The sequence below is a fragment of the Dromiciops gliroides genome, chromosome 2 (assembly GCF_019393635.1).
Source record: "Dromiciops gliroides isolate mDroGli1 chromosome 2, mDroGli1.pri, whole genome shotgun sequence".
In the NCBI taxonomy this organism is placed as follows: domain Eukaryota; kingdom Metazoa; phylum Chordata; class Mammalia; order Microbiotheria; family Microbiotheriidae; genus Dromiciops; species Dromiciops gliroides.
In genome coordinates, this window is record NC_057862.1 from 637,105,243 (window position 1) to 637,125,747 (window position 20,505).

General features: G+C 53.4%; 2 protein-coding genes across 3 annotated transcripts; one reads left to right on the forward strand and one right to left on the reverse strand.

Moving 5' to 3' along the window:
• Positions 1-208: 208 nt before the first annotated feature.
• Positions 209-8,409, reverse strand: EXOC3L1 (exocyst complex component 3 like 1). The gene is made up of 13 exons (XM_043982349.1): positions 8,257-8,409; positions 7,490-7,650; positions 7,064-7,283; positions 5,790-6,411; positions 5,571-5,688; positions 3,823-3,948; positions 3,584-3,684; positions 2,894-3,004; positions 1,533-1,668; positions 1,290-1,412; positions 781-936; positions 550-674; positions 209-446 (listed from the first exon to the last, which is right to left on the reverse strand). Exons 1-13 carry the CDS (start codon positions 8,300-8,302, stop codon positions 254-256), a joined length of 2,238 nt encoding a protein of 745 aa, XP_043838284.1. The 5' UTR covers positions 8,303-8,409; the 3' UTR covers positions 209-253.
• Positions 8,410-10,417: 2,008 nt separating this feature from the next.
• E2F4 (E2F transcription factor 4) lies at positions 10,418-20,277 on the forward strand. Of its 2 annotated transcripts, XM_043982353.1 has the most exons (10): positions 10,418-10,618; positions 11,850-11,959; positions 12,098-12,259; positions 13,368-13,411; positions 15,427-15,488; positions 15,749-16,031; positions 16,940-17,125; positions 18,271-18,318; positions 18,954-18,998; positions 19,172-20,277. In XM_043982353.1, the coding sequence occupies exons 1-10, from the start codon at positions 10,478-10,480 to the stop codon at positions 19,285-19,287; spliced, it is 1,197 nt and encodes a 398-aa protein (XP_043838288.1). In that variant the 5' UTR covers positions 10,418-10,477; the 3' UTR covers positions 19,288-20,277. The 2 variants fall into 2 exon arrangements, with proteins under 2 accessions (XP_043838288.1, XP_043838287.1); XM_043982352.1 differs by lacking the exon at positions 18,954-18,998 and having other exon boundaries at positions 10,428-10,618.
• Positions 20,278-20,505: the final 228 nt, after the last annotated feature.

Consider the following 20,505-nt stretch of genomic DNA (forward strand, 5'->3'; position numbering starts at 1 on the left):
CGTATGGCCCCGCCCTCACACCGCGGTTGGCGCCGTCTCTCCGCCCTAGGTGATGGTTAGCCCCGCCCCCAAGACGCCCCGCCCCTATCCCGCACTCGCCCCCTCCGGCCGCCTGCGCTGGGAGATGCTGCAGGCCGCCTGGGCGGAGCCAGGAGGCGTCAGCCAGAGCTGGGGTCTCCCGCTCCCTCCCATGCACACACTCGGAGCAGCGGCTCTGGGCGTTTATTGAGCGAGATCCGTCTCTGCTGCCCTCTCAGGAGCAGGACCCTGCGGGGAAGCAGAAGGCCAGCGGAGGCGCGGGCACGGGCACTAGGCTGAAGAGCAGGCGGTGGCCGTCGGGAGGCGGCGATGGAGGAGGGTTGGCTTGCATGGTCTCCAAGACGACCTGGCGCTGCTTCCGGGACACGTCTCCGCGCACATCCAGGAGCGCCCCGATATGCTCCTCGCTGGGAACAGATGGGGAGACGGGGATGGGTCCACTCTCCCTGCTCCCACGAGGACAGCCTTCCCCTACCCCTCCGAGGATCGGTCAAGCCAACCTCCCTGTACCTCACGTCGGGGAATTTCTGTAAGAAGGCGGACACCTCGAGGCTGAGCAGCGCTGGGTCCTGGAGGCGGAACAGCTCCTGCAGGGCCCCCAGGACTGCCCCGGTCTGCGCACTCTCCTCTAGCTCCTGGAACAAGTGGTGGACACAGCCAGTTGAGGGGGGAGGAATCAGAGGGGAACCCAACGCCCTTAAGTAACCCCCGATCTTGTGGCGCCAAGCTTCCCTCTCTCACCAAGCTAAGGAAGAGCTCCCTGAGCTGGGCTGAGTCCTGCAACATTCGCTCCGACGCCTGCATCCTCTCCATCGAGTTCCGGCACACGAGCTTTCCTTCCATCAAGCCCCGAAGATACTCCAGCACTACCGCGCGCTCGCTTTCAGCTAGCAGCATCTTGGAGTCCCCAGAGGAAGGGATGGATGTTCAGGTTGCGAACAGCTGTCCCTCCATCCCCTTCTCCGCTCTAATTCGATCCAACCCCGCTCCCCTTCCCGCCTCCCCGCATTCACACACACACACACACACACACACACACACACACACACACAGAGCGCACGGATATGAGGAAGAAAATGAGGGAAAAGAAAACCGAGGACCTGGGTTTGGGATGGCATGAAATCAGGGCCAGAATTTAGAGCTGAAAACCTTAGAGAGAATCTGGTCCTCGGTTTACAAATGGGAAAGAAAAGTGAGGTTCGGATAGGTTAAGCATTTGCTCAAGAGATCAAGCGGTTAATATGTTGCACCTGAGCCATTGGACTCCGGACTCTGGAGAATCGGGAGCAGAAGCTGGCTGTCTGCTCACACACATTGTCCAGCATCACTAAGTTGGACAGCCACTGGCGAGAGGGCAGGGCCACGAACAGGGGCTGAGAGCAGAAGAAGCAACGTTAGGCCCTTTCTGCCTCCTTCCCCAGTCCCGAGTCCCTACTGAAGGCCCTAGAGGGGCCGGGGAGCAGGGATGAGTGAGGTGTGGTCCTGGTTCAGACCTTTAACTCCTCCAGGAGGGCATCCAAAATCAGTCTGCAAATCTTTTTCTTCAAGTCTCCAAGAGCTGCATCGATGATGGCTGAAGCCCCTGTGGTGGCGGCCACCCCAGTGGGCTGCAAGAGCGAGACTGAAGAACTGCATGGTGGGAAAGGACAGAGACAAAAAAGGTGTGAGAGAGGATCATGATACATTTGGGAGTCATTCATCTTTATTCAGCTTGACGTAGTGGAAAGAGCACTGAATTGAGAGTTGGGAATTTAAATTCTAACTCTGTGTGACCTCTTTGTGTGTGTGTGTGTGTTTTGAGCAAGTCAGCTCACAATTTACAGTCTCAGTTTCCCATATTTAACAAATTAAGGGGGCAGCTCCGAGGTGTAAGTGGATAAAGCACTGGCCCTGAATTCAGGAGGACCTGAGTTCAAACCTGGCCTCAAACACTTAAAACTTGCTAGCTGTGTGACTCTGGGCAAGTCACTTAACCCTCGTTGCCCCACCCCCCCCAAAACCCTCATACTCATAACAAATTAGGGCTTGACTTCCCCTTCCCAATTACTTGCACATGTTTTGAATTTACTTCCCTGTGTACATGCTGATTCCCTCACTGACATGTATGCTCCTTGAAGACAGGGAGCATATAGTAATATTATTGTCTGGGTGTCTTTATCACCTAAGTGAAGTGACAAGAGGGTGCTTAATAAATGTTGAGTGGAATAATCTCAGAGAGCCCTTCTTACCCATCTCTTTCCTCATCTGGGAGATGAAAATGATAATACGTGCTCACCCACTTTGAAGGGTTGTGAGGAGGAATATGTTTTATAGCTTGATGCCCAGAAGAAACTAAGAACAGAAACTGGCTCAGCCCTAAAGAATTGTGGGACTTAGAGCTGGAACTGATTTTAATTCAAACCCCTCATTTTGCTTGCAGATTAGAAAAAGGACCAGGGAAGTGGCATGATTTTCCCAAGATCATACAGTTAGTCAGGAGCTCAATGGAATTTTAACTCAGGGCTCCCGACTCCCAAATCCTGGGCTTTTAACAGTAGAATAGGGATGCCTTTAAAACTGAAGCCTTCTCGAAGAAATTTTATAGTGAATTCCCTTATAAAGCATATTCTCCCGGGGAGAATGAAATGCTCCTCAGGGCTGAGACCTTTTTTGTCTTGGTCTCCCAGAATCTAGCCCGTAGTAGGGACTCAATGTAAACTACGTGTGTTGACCTGAATTAACCTCAGTCACCAGTTATACAGGTTACAACCTTAAGATGCCCGAGTCCTCTCTCGTCCCCAGCCCCATGGCCTTAGCACACTCCCTGGTGGCCCAGTTTTCCCAAAGCTCCTCTATCTCTCTGTGCAGTGAGTACCTTAGAGCAGTGTAGTGATTGAGACAGGCCAGCAGGTAGGGCACGTAGTGACGGGGCCTGGTCGAATCCCTCAGGTGCTCTTGGGAGAAACGTTCCAGTGCCTCGATGAGACTGGCCAGGAAGAATGGGTGAACGTCATGGCCTCCACTCCAACCTAGCCACACTTTGGGGCAGGAGGGTTGGGAGGGTAGGACAAGGCAAAGGGGAGCCCGGTCTGGGAAAGACCAGCAGCTGGCATCAGCCTCTATGCAGGAGACATCACTATCCCTGGGCTGAGCCCTCCTTCCTACTTTTTAGTCCACTACCACCCACTGGGGAGACTGGAGTCTAAGCAAGGATGGGCCTGCTTGTATCATTTTGGAAGAGACCTCAGAGGTCATCTAATTTACCCTGCTCCCTTATTTTACAAATGAGCAAACTGAGGTGCAAGGAGATTTAAATGGACCTTCCCCAGGTCATGTAGGTAATAAGCATCAGAGGTGAGATTTGAACCCAGGTCCCTTTACAACAGAGGCAGTAATCTCCCTGCTGTAGGGGCACACCAACTCCTTTGTTCTAAGCCCAGCCACCTCTTTGTCTCAGAGTGCTCTCACCCTTGACACTCTCCCATTTTGGAAATTCCTACATTCTATGCCATCCATCACGGTGGTCACAGATTGGGTATGTCACTTCAGGGGGAGTGACACAGACCTCCTCAGGAAAGTGCCCAGCTCCCTCAGGGCCATGCCGTGGATTTTCTCCTGCAAAGAAGAGCTGATCACAGCAGTCACCCGGATATTCTCAGCTAGGATCTGGGGGTAAGAAGGGCCAGGGCACACTGTTAGCCAGCACCTTCCAGCACAAATACTTGGTATCATCTACCATCTCAAGCAGTTCTCTTCTCCCCTTTTTCCCAATGCACCCCCACCCCAAACACACACCCTATCTACCTGCAGAACAACAGCAGGCAGGGAAGAATGATAGAAGCCTTCCAGGTCAACGTCAGGCTCCTTTTCTCTGAACCATTCAGCCACCTCTCCATCCAGGGCCTTCTGCAGCCACTCAGCTATGCTTACCTGGGGTGTAGATTTGTTGAGGGGACACACATGAACACAAGCAATGGAGAGAGCACAGTCCCTGGAATCAGAAGGACCTGAGTTCTAATTAGGTCTCAGGCACATACTAGCCATGTGACCCTGGTCAAGTCACTTAACCCTATTGCCTCCAAAAAGAAAAAAGAAAGGAATGAAAGGAAGGAAGGAAGAAAGGAAAAGAAAGAGAAAGAAAGATTGCATAGGAAGAAACACAGTAAAGAGGATGCAGGGTATACATATACCCCCCCACACACACATACACTCTCTCTCTCTATGAGGAAACTATTCCTAGAAGAGAATGACCAGCCCACCTTCCTAAGGCTTAGCACATTCTGGCAAGGTGAGCCCTCCTAAAGTAGCTTGGACTATCCCAGAGGGGCTCCCTGTCACTGGAGGTCTTCAAGCACAGCAGGGTGATCACCTGGAGGTGATGTTGTCTGCAGGATTCCTCCTCAGGGAGAGATGGGACTAGTCAATGGTGTCAAACTCAAATAGAAATGGGGGCCATGAAAACCCTATATAAGGATGGCTGTGACAACATTTTGACTTAGGAAACCACATATTGAAACTAGTATTTCTTTTGTTAAAAATCTTTCCTGGGGCAGCTAGGTGGCCCAGTGGATAAAGCACTGGCCTTGGATTCAGGAGGACCTGAGTTCAAATCCAGCCTTGGATACTTGACACTTGCTAGCTGTGTGACCCTGGGCAAGTCACTTGACCCTCATTGCCCTACCCCCTCAAAAAAAAATCTTTCCCAATAACATTTTCATGTGGTTCCCAATGCACTAGGGAGTGTGGGGGAATGCACGCTACCCAGGGTGCATGTTTGACAACTCTGAACTAGATGACCCTAAAGGTCCCTTCCAATGGCCAGATCCCATGAGCCTATTTTCTATCGTGGCTAGCATCCAGAGCTGGAAAGTCATCTAAGCCAGCCCTCTCATTTTACAGAGAAAATTGAAGGTCACACAAGAACTAAGTAGCAGACAGGATTTGAACTCAGGTTCAACTCTTTCAACCACACTGAGCTTTAAAGTACAATAGAAAATGTAGCCAACTAGGTTTTTTTCCCCTCTTGGTGTTTCCTCTAATAAATCACATTTTTATGATACTGTATCTTTTACAAAACACTTGCCTCACAACTACCTCAGGAAATAAGCAAGGTAAATGTAATCATTCCCATTTTAAAGATGAGAAAAATGAGGTTCAGAGAGAGGACTTGTCTAAGCCTAGTGCCAAGTCTAAGTTAGTGACTGCTGAAGACTAGGATCCAAACCCAGGTTTCTGGACCCTAAGGCCCATGTTCTTTCCCCTTCATCGTGCAGCTTTCAGAAATACTAATATGTGGTAGTATTTTTTTCTGTAGTTTCTTCTCATTGCCTAACCTAGCAGGATGGCCCCCCGCATCTTTTCCAAAAAAAGACGGGGGTTGCATTTTCCCAAAACATTTTACTAGCACTCAGAGGAGGCCAGGGAAATATTTAGAGACAGCAAGTCCTGGAGTTAGAGGGAGAAGAATGTGCCATATGGGATGGAGCCTGGAACTCCATCTCTTGCCTGGGGGTAGGGGGTGGGGAGGGGGCCCTATTTCTTCCCAGTCTCACCTTGAGTTTTTCCGTGTATGTTCTCTCTAGCTGCTCCACGGCCTCTGGGGACAGCAGAGGTTCTAGCTCAGAGATGTCAGCCTCAGGACTGAGGTCAGGATGACCCATCATCTCAGGGCTGAGGGAAACCAGAAGATTTCTAGCTGTGAACAGCTGTAGGGTCTCCTCCCTTCTCAGCGCCTTGTCCGGCCCACCCGCCACCGTTGTCCTGCCACTGACCCTGGGTAGACGTGCAGAGTCCAGTGCAACAGTGTGAAGATGTCCTGGGTGCCCAGGTCCTCAGAGTCCAGAAGCCTCTGCAGCTGCTGGCAGAGGCCCTGGTGCAAGGTATGAGCCCACAGCTTTACCACGCCATACTGTCCAGGGCAGCAAGGCGCCACCAGGGCCTCCGCCAGGGCCAGTTCAGCAGGCAGAGCTTCTCGAAGAGCTGCCAGGTGTCCCGCCAGGCCTGGGGGGGCAGGGGCTGGTGCCTCAAAGTAGGTCTCTTCTAGGGCCCTCTGCAGGGCCCTGAGGCATCGCTGGCGCCAGGCTCTAGGTCGCCCAGGGGTCGGTGAATGGAGCTGAGTATCCCTCTCCTCCTCAAATTCGGCCACTCTCACTGCTGCTACTAGCAGGGCCGGATTATCTCGTGCCAGCTGCCTAGCGGAACCTACTGCCTTCCCCACAGCCAGGCCCAGTTCCTCCCCCAGAGGTGTCAAGCCCTCAAAAAGAGACAGCTCAGGTCCCCCAAGCGGGTCCAGCACCTCATCCCGTAACTGCTCCAGCTGCCGTAGGACCTCATAGGCCTCCAGGAATCGATTGCCCTTGATCAGGGCCTGGGTTCGGGCCACCGCCTCAGGCACTGAGAAGAGAAGTAGGAAGAAGGAGATTAGGAAGGCATCCGGCAGGGAGCCCCTGAACCAGACTAGACATCAGGACTCCTTCAGACTCATCCTTAACCCGCTATCTGACTTTGGGCCATTTATGTCACTTCCTTTCTCTGTTGCCTCAATTTCCTCATCAGGAAAATTCAGTCTAGCAAACATTTATTAAACCCCTATGTGAAAATTAAGATAATACAAAAACAAACTTTTTAAAAAGCAATGAAACAAACAAAAAAAGAACTTTAGGGTTCTGCTGACTTTGGAGCTGATTTACATAACACTTTGTGCCTCAGTCACACTTTGTAAAGGTCCAGAATTGTCTTCACCTAAGCTCCCTCAATGCTTCAGCTTGGCCTGGGTCAGCCTAGAAAACCAACTGACCGGGTAAGGGGTAAGCAGCCTGACCAAGGTTGGGGCTCTAGGGCTTTAGGGCAACATGGTCCAGTAGAAAGAGCACTAGATTTGAGGTTAGAAGCTCTGGGTTCGAGTCCCGGCTGGGCTATCATTTAAGATCTCTGGATCCCTGTTTTGAGTTGGGTGAGCTTGAAGGTGAGTCTCTTCCAACTCTTACCCCTATGATTCTGGTTAGAGCAAGCCTAGGCTCATATGGGACCTCTCCTGTCTACTCACCTGCCAAGAGTTGGGGCAGCAGGAGTGTCACTGCCTGCAGCTGTCCATGCTGATCAGCCAGCTCTCGGAGAGACTCGAGGGTGTGGGCAGCCTCAGCTTGGCTCCGGAGTGCCCCCTGGGCCTCAGCCAGAGCCTCCCGAGCCTCCTGGACCTCCTTCAGTGCCAGGCCTAGCTGTTCAAGGCCTGTCTGCACACTCTCCAGGTATGACTGCACAGTAGACTGTGGGGAGAGAGCTTGGGGGGGTCAGTAGCAGCTGGTGCCCTACCATGGGGTGGGGTACAGAAAAGGTCCCTCTGAGCATGATCCTCTTATGGGAAGGGTACAATCCTTTATAGGGACGGGGCTGGGATAGAATGGGAATGACTGGGACCAGGGATGGACGATGCCTTTTAGGGAGCCCGACTCAAGCCTCTACCTGGCCCCACCTTGATTCTGGACTCGATGGAGCACATTCTCTGGGCTTCCCGGCTCCGGTACTGGTCCAGCCTGGTCAGCTGCTTGGGGCTGTAGAAAACGCCTGAGGCCCACTTCAGGGCTGCCCCTCTGGCCAACCTTTCAGCCTTCTCTAGTTCTGGCCACTCGGAGTCTGCTTAGGTGGATGGGGGTGGGGTGGGGGGCAGAGGCAGGAAGAGTGCTCAGCCACAGCTGTTTCCCGATCCCTTGTCCCTGACAGGAAGTCCCTGAAGCTGGGGCCCTGACCTGGTCAGGACTCCTCCTTTCCCTTAATGCTGAGGTGGAGATCCAGTTAGTAGTACTTTATAAATCTCTAAATGCCATATTGTTATGCACCACAATGAGGGAAATCCTGGGGTGTTTAGGGCTAAAAGGCCTTTTAGTTCAACCCCTTATTTTACTGCTGAGAAACTGAGGCCCTAAGAGGTCATGTCAGTCACTTGTCCAAGGTCACGGAGCTAGTAAGTGACATGACCTACAAAAACCTATGTTCTCTAACCCCAGATGCCATCCTTCCTCTACTCTCCTTTGCTACCTCTATTGGGTGGTAAGTGAATGCCTATCCCTGGGAAAACACCCCCACGACACCCTCTCTGCTCCCCACAGAGGCTGTCTCCAGGTGTTCAGAACTTCCCTCTGAGGCCATCCATCCATCCATCCATCCATCCATCCATCCATCCATCCATCCATCCATCCATCCATCCATCTTACAGTGATCCCAGAGGGGTCTGCCCATTACCTTGGGGGGCTCCGGGTTCCTGCTCCTCCTCCGTATCCATGCCCATGGCTGTAGCAGTAGTGAAGGGGTGGGGTGGGGGGGCAGGCTGGGCCTGGTATTGAAATTGAGCCTAGATGTTATCAGGGTGGGGAGATGGCTCAAGCTTGATTATGGAAGCTCAGCTCAGCTCAGCTTAAAAGCCATAGCGGATTCTTCTCCAGGCAGGCTCCTCTGGGGCAGCTCGGTTCCTGCCCAGCCTACTCAGGATATGGGAGGGAGGAGTGCGGGGGGGGGGGGGGGGGGGGGGGGGGGGGGGGGGGGGGTGGAGGAGGGACGGAAGGTGAAGGGGTGGGCACTGGAGCTGCTGGGAAATGCCCTGTAGATGAACCATAGCAAATAGATAGACAACAGAGGTGGGGAGAGCCCTGAGTACCAGCCCTAGCCTGGGTAACCTCATCATGAGGCAAAGACCTAGTGTAACCTTTGTGCCAACTACAGCTACGCCCCCTCCTGAGAAGTGGCAGCAGCATTTTCACTTAGCACTCTTCAGTGTCCATTAAGTCTGGCTTTCTGACCCCCAACTCTATGCCCTGGGGCACCCCCTTCTTTGATGCCCAAATGGACAGTAGATTCAAGCTTCTCATTCTTCACTTTTGCCTTATTCTGTCTTCCTCCTGGAGCTTAGGGGGAGTCAGGGGTATAGGAAGTAGGTGGGAGTGAGAAGAGAAATGGAGATGGGGGGATAGACATCACTCCTATCTCTATCTCTCCCTAGTATATGCATCCATTCTCTCCCTGCCCTCAGTAACCAAACCCCTGGGTGGGGAGAGATCAGAGAGAAGGCAGACCCCTCCAGTAGCAGGAGGTGGGCATCATAACTGGTATGTTTGGAACAGGAGCTGAGAAGTGGCCTATTCTAGGCAGGGTCGGAGGGCATGGGTCAAACTGTATAGACACCTCAGCCAGGACTAAGGGGAATGTCTCTTCTTTGGTGCCTCTGGCCTCTTCACCCAGCTGCAGAGATGCCCCAAGGACCTACCCCCTACCGCTTGCTCTTTTACCTCAACATAGAAAAATGGAAAGGAGAGGAGCTGCTGATCTTTATCCACACGGGGGTGCCAGTATATTCAGCAGGGTATCAGTCAACCAGCATTTGTTAAGCATGTAACTGTGCCAGGCTTGCTGCTAATCACTTGAGATACAAAGAAAGGCCAAACAAACAAAATTCATGCACCTATCCTCAAGTTGCTTCCTTTCTAATAGGGGGAGACATTATGCAAATAACTGTGTTGTGTAAATGGAAGCTCACCCAGAGGGAAAAGTGTACATCTTGGGTCATGCCCAGCCCCCCAGGAAGCAGTCTTGGACAGCAGAATGTGTGTATGGTGAGAGGTCTGCATATGCAAGACAAAAATGCCAGGGTACTGAGGGGAAGGTAGCCAGCAGTATCCCAGGGACTAGGGCAGAGGTGGCCAAACATTTCCGTAGGGAGATCCAGTCTAGCCCTTAGCCTCTTGGTCACAGGGGTGGTGGAAACTTCCAAGGGACTGAACAAAATGATAACAACATCTAGCATTTATATAGTGGTTTGCAAAGCGCTTTACAAATAATATTTATTCTCACAACAACCTGGGGAGGTAGGTGCTATTATTACACCCATTTTACAGAAACCGAGGTAGACAGAAGTAAAGCAAATTGTCTAGGGTCACAAAGCTGGTTAAATGTCTGAGGCTGGATTTGAACTCAGGTCTTCTTGACTTTAGCGCTTAGTATGTGCCTGGCACTTGAGGTGCCTGCCAGATCCTAGGTCCTTCGTCCTATCCACTGCACCATCTGCCTTAGCTGAAAGAGATGAGAAGGGGGTACCGTTCTCCACTAGGCGGTCTCCACGAGGGTGTCACATGATCCTATCCCCTTGGGTTTCTCGCCGGGTCTGGTAGCTGACAAGCCTGGGTTGTTTTCGCCGTCGGTGGAGGCTGGGATTTTCCCCACGATCCCTGGAATTCTGCGCCTCTCCGGGAGAAAGGGAATCGCACAAGGTTCCTGGCGGCGCCAGGGACTACTAGGAGGCTTGCCGGCAGGGGCGCACGTGTGCACGCGCAGGCCTCGAGCTGCGCTCCAACGGAAGTGCGGGGCGGAAGTGTCACGGCCGCTGCCGGCCGGGCACTGGGGAGCGGAAGCGGAAGTGGCGGCGGCAGGCGGCGGGCGCCGGCCTGGCCTGGGCTTAGGGAGGCAGGCTGCCATGGCGGAGTCCGGGCCGCAGGCGCCGCCGCCGCCGCCTCCCGGGACGCCGAGCCGGCACGAGAAGAGCCTGGGGCTGCTCACGACCAAATTTGTGTCGCTGCTGCAGGAGGCCAAGGATGGAGTCCTCGACCTGAAACTGGTGCGGACCCGGCCCGGCTCCGACGCGGGGGGACCCCGAAGAGAAGCGAGGGCCGGAGCCGGACAAGGGGCAGAAGCGAGGGCCGGGGATGCACCAGCGGGAGAAGCGAGGGCCGGGGCCGGACAAGGGGCAGAAGCGAGGGCCGGGGATGCACCAGCGGGAGAAGCGAGGGCCGGGGCCGGACAAGGGGCAGAAGCGAGGGCCGGGGATGCACCAGCCGGAGAAGCGAGGGCCGGGGCCGGACAAGGGGCAGAAGCGAGGGCCGGGGCCGGACAAGAGGCAGAAGCGAGGGCCGGGGATGCACCAGCGGGAGAAGCGAGGGTCGGGACCGGACAAGGGGCAGAAGCGAGGGCCAGGCCCGACACTGGGACCTGCGGTAGGGATGAGATGCAGAGGGGATCCCTGGGTGAGCGGCTGGCAGAGAGAGACCCGGCAGAGAAGAAGAGGGGCATCCTTGGAAGCAGGCTCTCCCTCCTCACCTCCTCTTCTTTCTAGTCTCAACCAAAATTCCGCCTTCCCACAGAAAGCTCTTCCTGGGCCTCTCTGCTCATCCTCTCCGGTTTATCATCATGGCTTGTCCGCACAGTTGTTTGCCTGTTGTCTCCCCGTTAGACTGTGAGCGCTTTGAGGGCAGGGACCGCTTTTGACTTTTTTGTATCCCCAGCTTATCCCAGCATGTAGTCGGAGCTTAGTAAATGCTTGTTAAGAGAGGAGGGAGTCACGAGAGGTGAAAGTCTTGGGGGAATCCTGGAAGGTGGAAATTGAACCAACAGCCAGGGAACAGGGCGGGGAAGAGATGGAAGAGTCAGGCCAGAGCGTGGAGGGAGATGTGAACAAGCCTAGGGATGGGGTGGGGGAGGAGCTCCTGGAAAGAGTGACAGTCCGGTGAAGGAGGGAGGTTTGGGGGAGAGGGAAAGCAGACAATGGAGATTCCTTTTTTGCTGGTGAGGACAAAGATCATCCTGGGTCTCTGGAAGAGAAGCAGGATGGAATGAACCTGAATTTTGGAGCACAGAGCAAGAGTTGTACCAGACCTGGCAGGGGAAAAGCATTTTGGGTCCATATGGGGAGAGTAGGGCACCTCACAGATACTGAGGGACTCCAGAAATGAGTGGTTTGGAGACCAAAGTTAACCTCCTAAGAAGATGTTATGTGTGAGCCTATATGTTGGAGGTCCTGGTGGCCTGAACCTTGGGGACAAACTGAAGCATTTCCTCTCTTCCTCCAACAGGCAGCGGACACCTTGGCTGTTCGGCAGAAGCGGAGAATCTATGACATCACGAATGTCCTGGAAGGGATTGGCCTGATTGAAAAGAAGTCTAAGAACAGTATCCAGTGGAAGTGAGTACTGGAGAAGACAGGTCAGGAGGGATTCTCATGAAAGATTGAGGAGCCTCTGCGTGAGGCAGGTGGGGGAGGGGGCTGGGCCCTGGGAGGTCCCATCTAACTCCTCTCTCCCCACTCGGGGACTGGATATAGGGGTGTGGGACCTGGCTGTAACACTAGGGAAATAGCAGACAAGCTCATCGAATTGAAGGCTGAGATCGAGGAGCTTCAGCAGCGAGAGCAGGAGCTGGACCAGCACAAGGTGTGGGTCCAGCAGAGCATCCGGAACGTCACTGAGGATGTGCAGAACAACAGATATCCTTCCAGGGCCTCCTCCCTCTTGTTTTTCTGTCTTCTCTTCCCCACACTCACTGTCCTGGGTCAGACATCATCAGAGTTTCCATTTTGCCTGCTCTTCAGGGTTTACAGAGTGCTTTTCTTAAAACAGTCCCATGGGGTTGGTAGTATAAGAATCATCCCGAAGCTCTGAGAGTTGAGCCACCTTGGCCAAAGTAATACAGTTAAGTGTCCAAAGTGGGATTCACAGCCAGGTCCGTGGGATCAAAGCAGCTAGGCCCAGGGATTAGGGAGACAACCATCTAGGCTGGGCAAGGCAAGGGCTGGTCTCATTTGTGGAGAGATACAGTCATGCCGCACCCTAAAGGGTTTTGGGTGTTGGCAAGGAAAGATAGAAGTTAGCAGAATAGTTTGTGTGTTGTTTTAAGTGGACTAAAAATAATAATGCTAGTATGAATGGTTCCTGTTTTCTAGGGAAATTTTTTCCCTGCAAGACTCAATGAGGTAGGTAGTGAAAGTACTATCTCCATTTTACTGATCAAGAAACTAAGCCCCAGGGAGGAGAATTGACTTACAAGCTTTAGCTGGGGTTAAAAACCAGGGCTCCTGACTCCAGGCCAGTGTGCTTCAGGAAGCTCTTAGTCAAGGCTCTCAGAACAGGTTCTCAAGTACTGGTCTCTTTCCCATCATCTCATCACATTCCCTGTGCCATTAATCTAATTTGACAGCACAGCTCCCTGGCCTGAGGCCATTTCTAATGGCTTCTTTTCCCTCCTGCTTGACCCTCTTTCCACCCAGGTTAAACTTCGGTACTTTCTTGGGGACTCTGCTACGCTGTAGGCATCAGGAGATGGGTTGGACCCCACATTGGTTCTTGTGCTTGTCCTCATTGAGGTGGAGGCAAATACCTATGGCAAGGAGCTGTCATCTTTGTTGTGGAGGGGGACTCCACTGAGCTGCTATTTCTCTGGACTTGGCTCTGTAGCAGCAGAATCTCTGAAATGCCCCTCTCCTTTCAGGACCATGTGGAGCGCAGGAGCTAGACTGAGGGATTAGACTTTCTAACTTATCTTCCTAGTCTAACCCCCAGGCAGACTTTTTGGTTCTTCTCCTTAACCCCTGGCACCTTAGCATATGTGACGCATGAGGATATCTGCAAATGTTTCACGGGTGAGTGGCCCCTTGGGCAGTGAGTGGGTGAGTGAGCAAACCTGGATGGTTGAGTATCCCCCTTCTCAACACTATTCCTTCCCCCTCTCCTCCTCTTCCTTTCCCCAAAGCAGGTGTGGAAGGTTTTCAGGGGGAAAGGGTCACTAATGTAGTGACAGGTCAGAGAACTGACCTCCTGGCAGCTGTAGCAACTCTGTGGTTTGTAGTTGAAAGTGTGGTGATCTGGCAGAGGTGGTAGGGCTTTGACTAGGGGGTGGAGGCGGCTACTCTTGCCTAAGGAAGGTTCCTCTTTGTTCTGCCTAGAGGAAGGAACTGGGAGGTTGGTCTTGAGTTCCTGGGGGATCCCATTTACTGGACACCCCATGTCCTGACTTCCAGCCAGCTGCCCAAGAAAGCTGTGACATATCTGTGAGCAGGGTAGGTGTTGTGGACAGAGGAGCTTGGAGAAAGCTGGTTTTGCTGAGGTGACTTACACTTCCCTGACTAACTCTGTATCTGCCTAAGAGAATTCATCGTTCCCTTCAGAGCGTGGTAGACACCTGCCAGGTCATGGGCAACTGAGGAGGCATGTCCAGAGGATGGAGATTGTTGCTAGTAGGTCTGCTTCAGGTATAGCTCAGGTTAAGTGTTGGGAACGTTACCTGTGGGCCCCCCCCCCTCCAATCAGTTATTGTAGGACCTAGAACCAGAACAGGCATTAAATACTGACACTGGAGGGGAAATGATCGAGACTTACCTCATTTTATAGATGCAGAACGTGAAGCCTGATGATGATGATAATGAATAATAATAGCTATCATTTAGAGAGGGCTTTACAAAGATCTCATTTTATCCTTACGACAACCCTGGAAGGTAGATGCTATTTTCCCTCCCTGTTTTTCAGTTGAAGAAACTGAGGCAGATAGAGATTAAGTGATTTGCCCAGGATCACAGTGAGTGTCCAAGGCCAGAATTGAACTCCCATGTAACTGACTCCCCTGGCTCATTTCTGTAGGGGAGGGTGTGATTTGCCTAAGGTCACATCTCAGTTTAATGGCTGGCCCCTTAACTTGGAATTGATTGTTTTCTATGCTCTGCCCTTTGTCATGGAGGATGCCTATAGCTTAGGCGGGACAAATTGAATGGATGGCTAGACCAGATGGGAAAGAGAAAGTAAAATCCTGTCCCCTGTGCTCCGTTTGGCCTTGGGTGGTTTGGGCCCCAGGGGTTGGACATTGACCTTGGCTGGGACTGACACTCCTACTTGGAGAGCGGCGTGTTAAAGTGTTTGATAAGGAAGTGGTCCTCAGCAAAGGGGCCGACTATGAGGTCTCCTCTGACTTCCCTAATTGCTTCCCTGTCATTTATTCTCAGCGTGATTTTGTCACCTTTGTCATCTTCAGCTCTTGGAGTCTCTTTTGTGCAGAGGTGCCTTCTCTGCAGACTTGGGAGATGTGTTTGGAGAGGCTGTTGGCTCTCTGACTTGGTCCTGATCCTACTAGGCCTTACTTTCATTGTATGATGATCTCTGGCCATGTCCTGGGTGCTTGAGAGGCTAAGACAGTGGCTGAGTGGGTCATTGTGTTCTGCCAGTGGTGTTGTATGGCTGTTTTAGGGATTAATGTGTATCTCGTAGCTTTTTCTTGCTCCAGATTGGTTGGGTCTCTGGATGGGGACTAAGTCATTTCTTCTCAGACTGTGGGGATCAGGGTGCTCCTGCATTTTGAGTTCCAGGCAATACAGAATGGAAGCTTATAGACAGGAGGAAACTTTTGGAAAATAGGACCAGGAACTGACAAAACCCACCTCTCTGTTGTGTCCCTTACTGGGGGACCTTCATCACTGATCCAGGATTTTTCTTATCATTTTTGGGACCCTTTCCCTGAGGAGACTGAGATAACATCCCAGCCTCCCCTGAAGGAACCGGAACTCATCTTGGTGGGGTGAGGTGGGAATGTGCTAAGCCCTCCACATGCTGCCTGCTGTGGCTCTGCCCTTGTCCGCTCTCAGCCCACACTTTGCTATCTGTGTTCCAGGAGACACTCTGTTGGCCATCCGGGCCCCGTCAGGCACCAGCCTGGAAGTGCCAGTCCCTGAGGTGGGTGAATTTTGGAGAGGGGAGGAGGGCTGGGGCTGCAGCTGCCGGGGCTGATAAGTCAGGAACGGGGTGGGTGGAGCAGGGAGGGCAGGCACTGAGAGAGCCAACATCTCAGAGACCCCGAGTCTTGGTCTCAGCAGGAGAAGAGGGCTGGGGAGGATGGGGGGGGCCAGGGGAGGCCTGGCTGAAAGGGGGTCCTTGAGCACTGAGCCTCAGTCGCCCCTGCTGTCACCTCTGAGCTGAGTTTTTTGGCTCCTTAGGGCCTAAATGGGCAGAAGAAGTATCAGATCCACTTGAGGAGTACAAGCGGCCCCATCGACGTGCTGCTGGTGAACAAGGATGCGTGGAGCTCTCCCCCTGTGGTGGTCCCTGTGCCTCCGCCCGAGGATCTCCTCCAGTGCCAGGCAGCCATTCCTTCCCCTCCTCAGCCGAGACCAGTACCCCCTCAGCACCAGGAGACCCCAATCCCCAGCAGCCCTCGTCCCTCCACTCCAACCAGCACCCAGGACCAGCGTGCCATCGGGCAACCGGCAGCCAGCTCAGGTGAGAGGGAGGAGCCTGTGCTGGGATAGACAGGACAGAGGGAGGGAAGGAGACACGGGGCCTCTGTTTACATCAACCTCCCACCAAGGGCAGAATTCCCCATGACCTTGGGGCTTCTCAGCCTTTTTGTGTGTGTCCTGGATCCCTTTGGAGGCAGTCTAGGGCTGTGCCTAGGCCTTGTATCAGAATCATGATTTTAGAGCATAAAATAAAATATGTAGACTTGCCGAGGAAACCAATTAGATTGAAATCCAGTTAGCAGAGTCCTGGTTAAGAACAACTGCTCTCCAGCTCCCCTGGGGCTGGGGAAATGTTGCAGTATTCAGATGGTTGGAAGCAGCGCATTGTACCCTGGTGGATCTTCCTTCTAAGTCTTTGATCCCAACACACTGAATAAGTCTGAGTCTTCTCCGAAGACAAGGATCATGCCCTTTCTAGGCCAGACAAAGCCCTCAGGTGCTCCTGGTCATCTCACAGTGGCTTAGTTTCAAGGTCCCTCATTACTGACTGCTCTCCTGTGGCCAAACTTGGGCTTGTTCTAGATGCCCTTCCTAGCATGGTGCCCAGCCCTGAACTCAGGACTCCCTCCTCCTATCCATGGATCCTCCAGGGGGCATCCCTGCAAAGTCACACCTCCCATGAGTGCTTGTGCAGCTGACTGTTGAATCCCAGTGCAGTGCTTTATACTTAGCCCATTCAATCATCTTGTTTAGTTTTTAGAGACCTGGCTCTCACCATTGACCCCAAACCCCCTGAGACTTAGTCCCTTTCTAGATTCTCAGTTGCCACATTTCCCTGCTCTGTCCAGCAGGGAGGCCTCTGGTTTGGGGAGCCAGGGGCAGACTCGGCCTTGCTTTGAGAACGCATTAGCCTGTGGCCTAACCTTCAGTGGTGGGGTTGGGGTGTAGTTGCAGGAAGCAGCAGTGGCCCTGGCACAGACAGCAAGGATGCCGGTGTTCTTGGTACCCTCAGCACGGCGTCCAGCGCTGCACTCGACACCCGGCCACTCCAGTCCTCAGCCTCTTTGGACAGCAGCTCCATCTTGCCCAACCCTTCTACCTCTTTTGAGCCAATCAAGCCAGATCCTACAGGCAGTGAGTATTGGCTTAGCCGGGTAGAAGGGGAGGGGCGGCTCATTGTGCCTCCTAACGAAAGCCGGGAGAGCTGAGACAGCAGAGGTGGTCTAGGCCAGTCCTTTCCTGCTACAGAAGAGGACGGGACCCCAAATTGTAGCAGAACCAAGACTAGAACCGAGATTGCCTGGTGTCCCCCTCACTGGTCTTGTCCCCCTGTGAATCTTGTCCTCCCTTGTTCCTCACCCTGAAGACTCGGGTGTCCTAAGAAGGTCAGGCTGAGCCCCCCAGTGGCACAGGCAGCAAGTGAGGCTTTTCCAGGGGTGCTAGAAAAGGGCGCTTCTTTGTGGCATTTGGGGCCCTCTGTCCCTTGGAGTCCCGGGAGTAGAGCCTTGGTGACTGGGTCAGTCACAGTAACGACCACAAGCCCCTTCCACTGGGTGACAGTTTGCACTCTGCACATTCATTTTCTCCTTTACTACTTCTAGCACCCTGGTCATGGTCATGTTACCGGGGGAGAGCAGCTTCTTTAGATACACAAACAGATTTGGTAACTTGCTCAGGGTCGCACAATGAGACAGTGCAGACCTAGAACCGTACTAGACTTGAGGCCTCCAACAAATCTTTATTCAAATCACACCACGTGATGAGCCCTGCACTTGGTGCCAAGCTATATTAGACACAGTCCCTGCCTGCAGGGAGCTTACTGTCCAGGGTAGGGATGAAACACGAGCTCTGTCAGGTAACAAAAGTGCCGTGACATCCTGACCAGCAGGAGGAGCGAGTGCATGTGTGTCCAGGGGTGTGTGCGCACGCAGACACAGAACAGAAAGGGCACAGAGTTATCTTGGGTCGGTGGTCCCCCCCCCCCCCAGCCTGGTTTTAGTTTCCCAGCTGTCCTGGTGAGCCAGACTCCCTGGAGAAAGGAGTGAGGAGAAGAAGAGGTGGCGGGACTGGAGCCAGGGTCAGCTTGCCTGGCTCTGGTCTGCCTTCAATTATGTAGCCCCTGGATGGCCGAGTGATACAGGTGGCTTTGGGCAAAGGAGGAGAAATGGCAGGAGGTGGGATGGAGCAGAGGCCCCAGCCCAGACATCCCTTGGTGGGAGTGAGGCAAGGGGCTTGGTGGGACATGGGTGTGACGGCTCCAACTCTTGTTTTTGTTTCAGTCCTGGAACTCCCCAAAGAGCTGTCGGAAATGTTTGATCCAACGAGAGGTAGGGGCCCCTCCCTGACCTCTGCCCCCCCCCTTGGAATGCTGCCTTCTCTGCCTCTCATGCTGAGGCTGAAGGGTGGAGTGGTACACTTGGACACTGGAAGGACCCGGGTTCAAATCCTGCCTTAGGCACTCAGCTCTCTGTGTGACCCTAGTCGGGTCTTTTAATCTCTCTTGGCCTCCATTTCCTGACCTCTCAAATGAGGGGGTCACACTTGGTGGCCTCCAAGGTCCCTTCGAGCTCTGAGTCCGGGACAGGTGGTCGAGCCTCTGTGAGGTGGGGAAGGATGTCAGTAAGATTGAGGAAGCCTCCAACAACAGAAAGGGGAGCAGACTAATCCAGGCCCTGGAAGGATTCCCGGGGCTGCCTCTTTAATCTTGGGTCCAGACTTTGCCCCCAAGACTTACTCTACCTAAGCTTGCTGCCCATGGGAGAAATTGGGCTTGTCTGGGGCTAACAGAACAGGGACCAGAGGCCCTGGGGACTGGACCCTCTCTATCAAACCCAAGTTTGCAGAACCTCCCCTACCCCAGTCACCTCTCTCCTCTCCCCTGTGACCTCAGTACCTGCTGCTCCTAGTAAGACTTCAGAAGTGGGAGCAGGAGTATATACCAAACAGCCTTTTCCCCTTTCAGAATGCATGAATTCCGGGCTGCTGGAGGAGTTGATGTCCTCAGAAGGTGGGTAGCCTGGGGGGGGGGGGGAGGGGGCAGGGGTGAGGGGTAGGACAGGGCTCTTCTGGCTCATTCAAGAAAGAGCATCCTTGCCTGTTGGCCCAGGTGGCCCTGGACCGGATGAATGGGCAGGCAAACCCTTGGTGAAAGCTAGGACTGAGTGGCTCTCTCTCCTACAGTGTTTGCCCCTCTTCTCCGCCTCTCTCCTCCCCCTGGAGACCACGACTACATCTACAACCTGGACGAAAGTGAAGGCGTCTGTGACCTCTTTGATGTGCCAGTCCTCAACCTTTGACTCTGGCCACCCCAGGGGCCATACGCAGACAAGACTGTTTGACTTGGGGTTGCTTTGGTCCTTCCTTCTCTCCCCACGTCCACTGTCCTCAAGATTCTTCTGGATACCAACTGACCGGCCGCCAGGGCCCCCTTCCATCCCCTCCCTTTCCAAATTGCACAATTAGGGTCATCGATTTCTGATTCCTTCCACTGGCCATTTTGTCCATCTGCCCTTCAAAATGTGGGAGAAGGGGTCAGTTCTCTCCTTACCCCAATCTTCATCCCCTGTCAACAGGTAGCCAAAGCATCTGCCACGTGCCTCTCCCCTTAGGGCCAGAAACCTCATGTCCCTACATTATCTTGCATCCCAGAGCTCAGGCTCTGCTGCCCACAGTGATACCTTTAGTTCCCATTGCTGTGGCTACCAAAAGAGACCCTACTCCCACCCTTGCCCTGCCCCATGCTGTCCATGCTCCTTCCCCCAAGGCCCCAAAGGCCAGGCCCAGGCCAAGGGTGAGGACACAAGTCATGTATAAAAAAGCAGACAGACAAACCAATTTCCTGAGTTTGAAGCAGGCTCTTCTGGAGTCTGCCAGGAGTGCCGCACTCTTGGGGAGGGGAGGGGAGGAGGGAAGCCAGGCCACAGTGCTGAGAACCGAGCAGGAATGCCACCATCCCCTTGCCAACAACATTCCCCTTCCCCCACTGTCCTACTTGCTGCTCCACGATAGGTTAATGAGACCGCCCAAGTGACCCCAAACTGAATGGATCCCGTCCCTGTGTCCCTAGCCTAAGGGCTCCCCCTCTAGCCCAGGGCTGGAGGGGGGAGGCCTCCTCTATGACTTTTATCATCCCTTGCCTCCATTTAGAAAATGTTTGGAAAGAGATTTAGAGAGATTTACAGGAATGAACAGATTCCTATATAAAGATTATTTTTATACTTTTTGCAGTGTAAGGAAATTGCCTGTAATATTTGTACAGTGTCTGAATGAATAAAAACCAAGCCTAAGGCTGCCGGGCCCCTTCCTCATTGCTTCCCCCGTGCCCGGGGGGGGGGGGTGAGGGAGGGGGAAGGGCCGAGGGGGGCTGCCCGGCACACAAACTTGGCACCTTGGCACCTTGCCCACCGAGAGGTAGCCGTCTCCTGTTCTGGCCGCTCCACTTTCCACCTGTGTGACCTCGAAGATAGAAGGGGCTGACCGGGTGGTTTCCCGTTCCTTCCCGGGTCTCTGAGCCT

Excerpts from the sequence above, each read along its gene's own strand:
- EXOC3L1 (XM_043982349.1), bottom strand. The coding sequence starts at position 8,302 with ATGGGCATGGATACGGAGGAGGAGCAGGAACCCGGAGCCCCCCAAG. Across the intron at positions 3,005-3,583 it reads CTGGGCACTTTCCTGAGGAG|TCTCATCGAGGCACTGGAAC; the intron begins GTCTGTGTCACT and ends CTTCCTGGCCAG. Across the intron at positions 675-780 it reads GGGAGCTCTTCCTTAGCTTG|GAGCTAGAGGAGAGTGCGCA; the intron begins GTGAGAGAGGGA and ends CACTTGTTCCAG.
- E2F4 (XM_043982353.1), top strand. The coding sequence starts at position 10,478 with ATGGCGGAGTCCGGGCCGCAGGCGCCGCCGCCGCCGCCTCCCGGGACG. Across the intron at positions 10,619-11,849 it reads GAGTCCTCGACCTGAAACTG|GCAGCGGACACCTTGGCTGT; the intron begins GTGCGGACCCGG and ends TTCCTCCAACAG. Across the intron at positions 11,960-12,097 it reads AAGAACAGTATCCAGTGGAA|GGGTGTGGGACCTGGCTGTA; the intron begins GTGAGTACTGGA and ends GACTGGATATAG.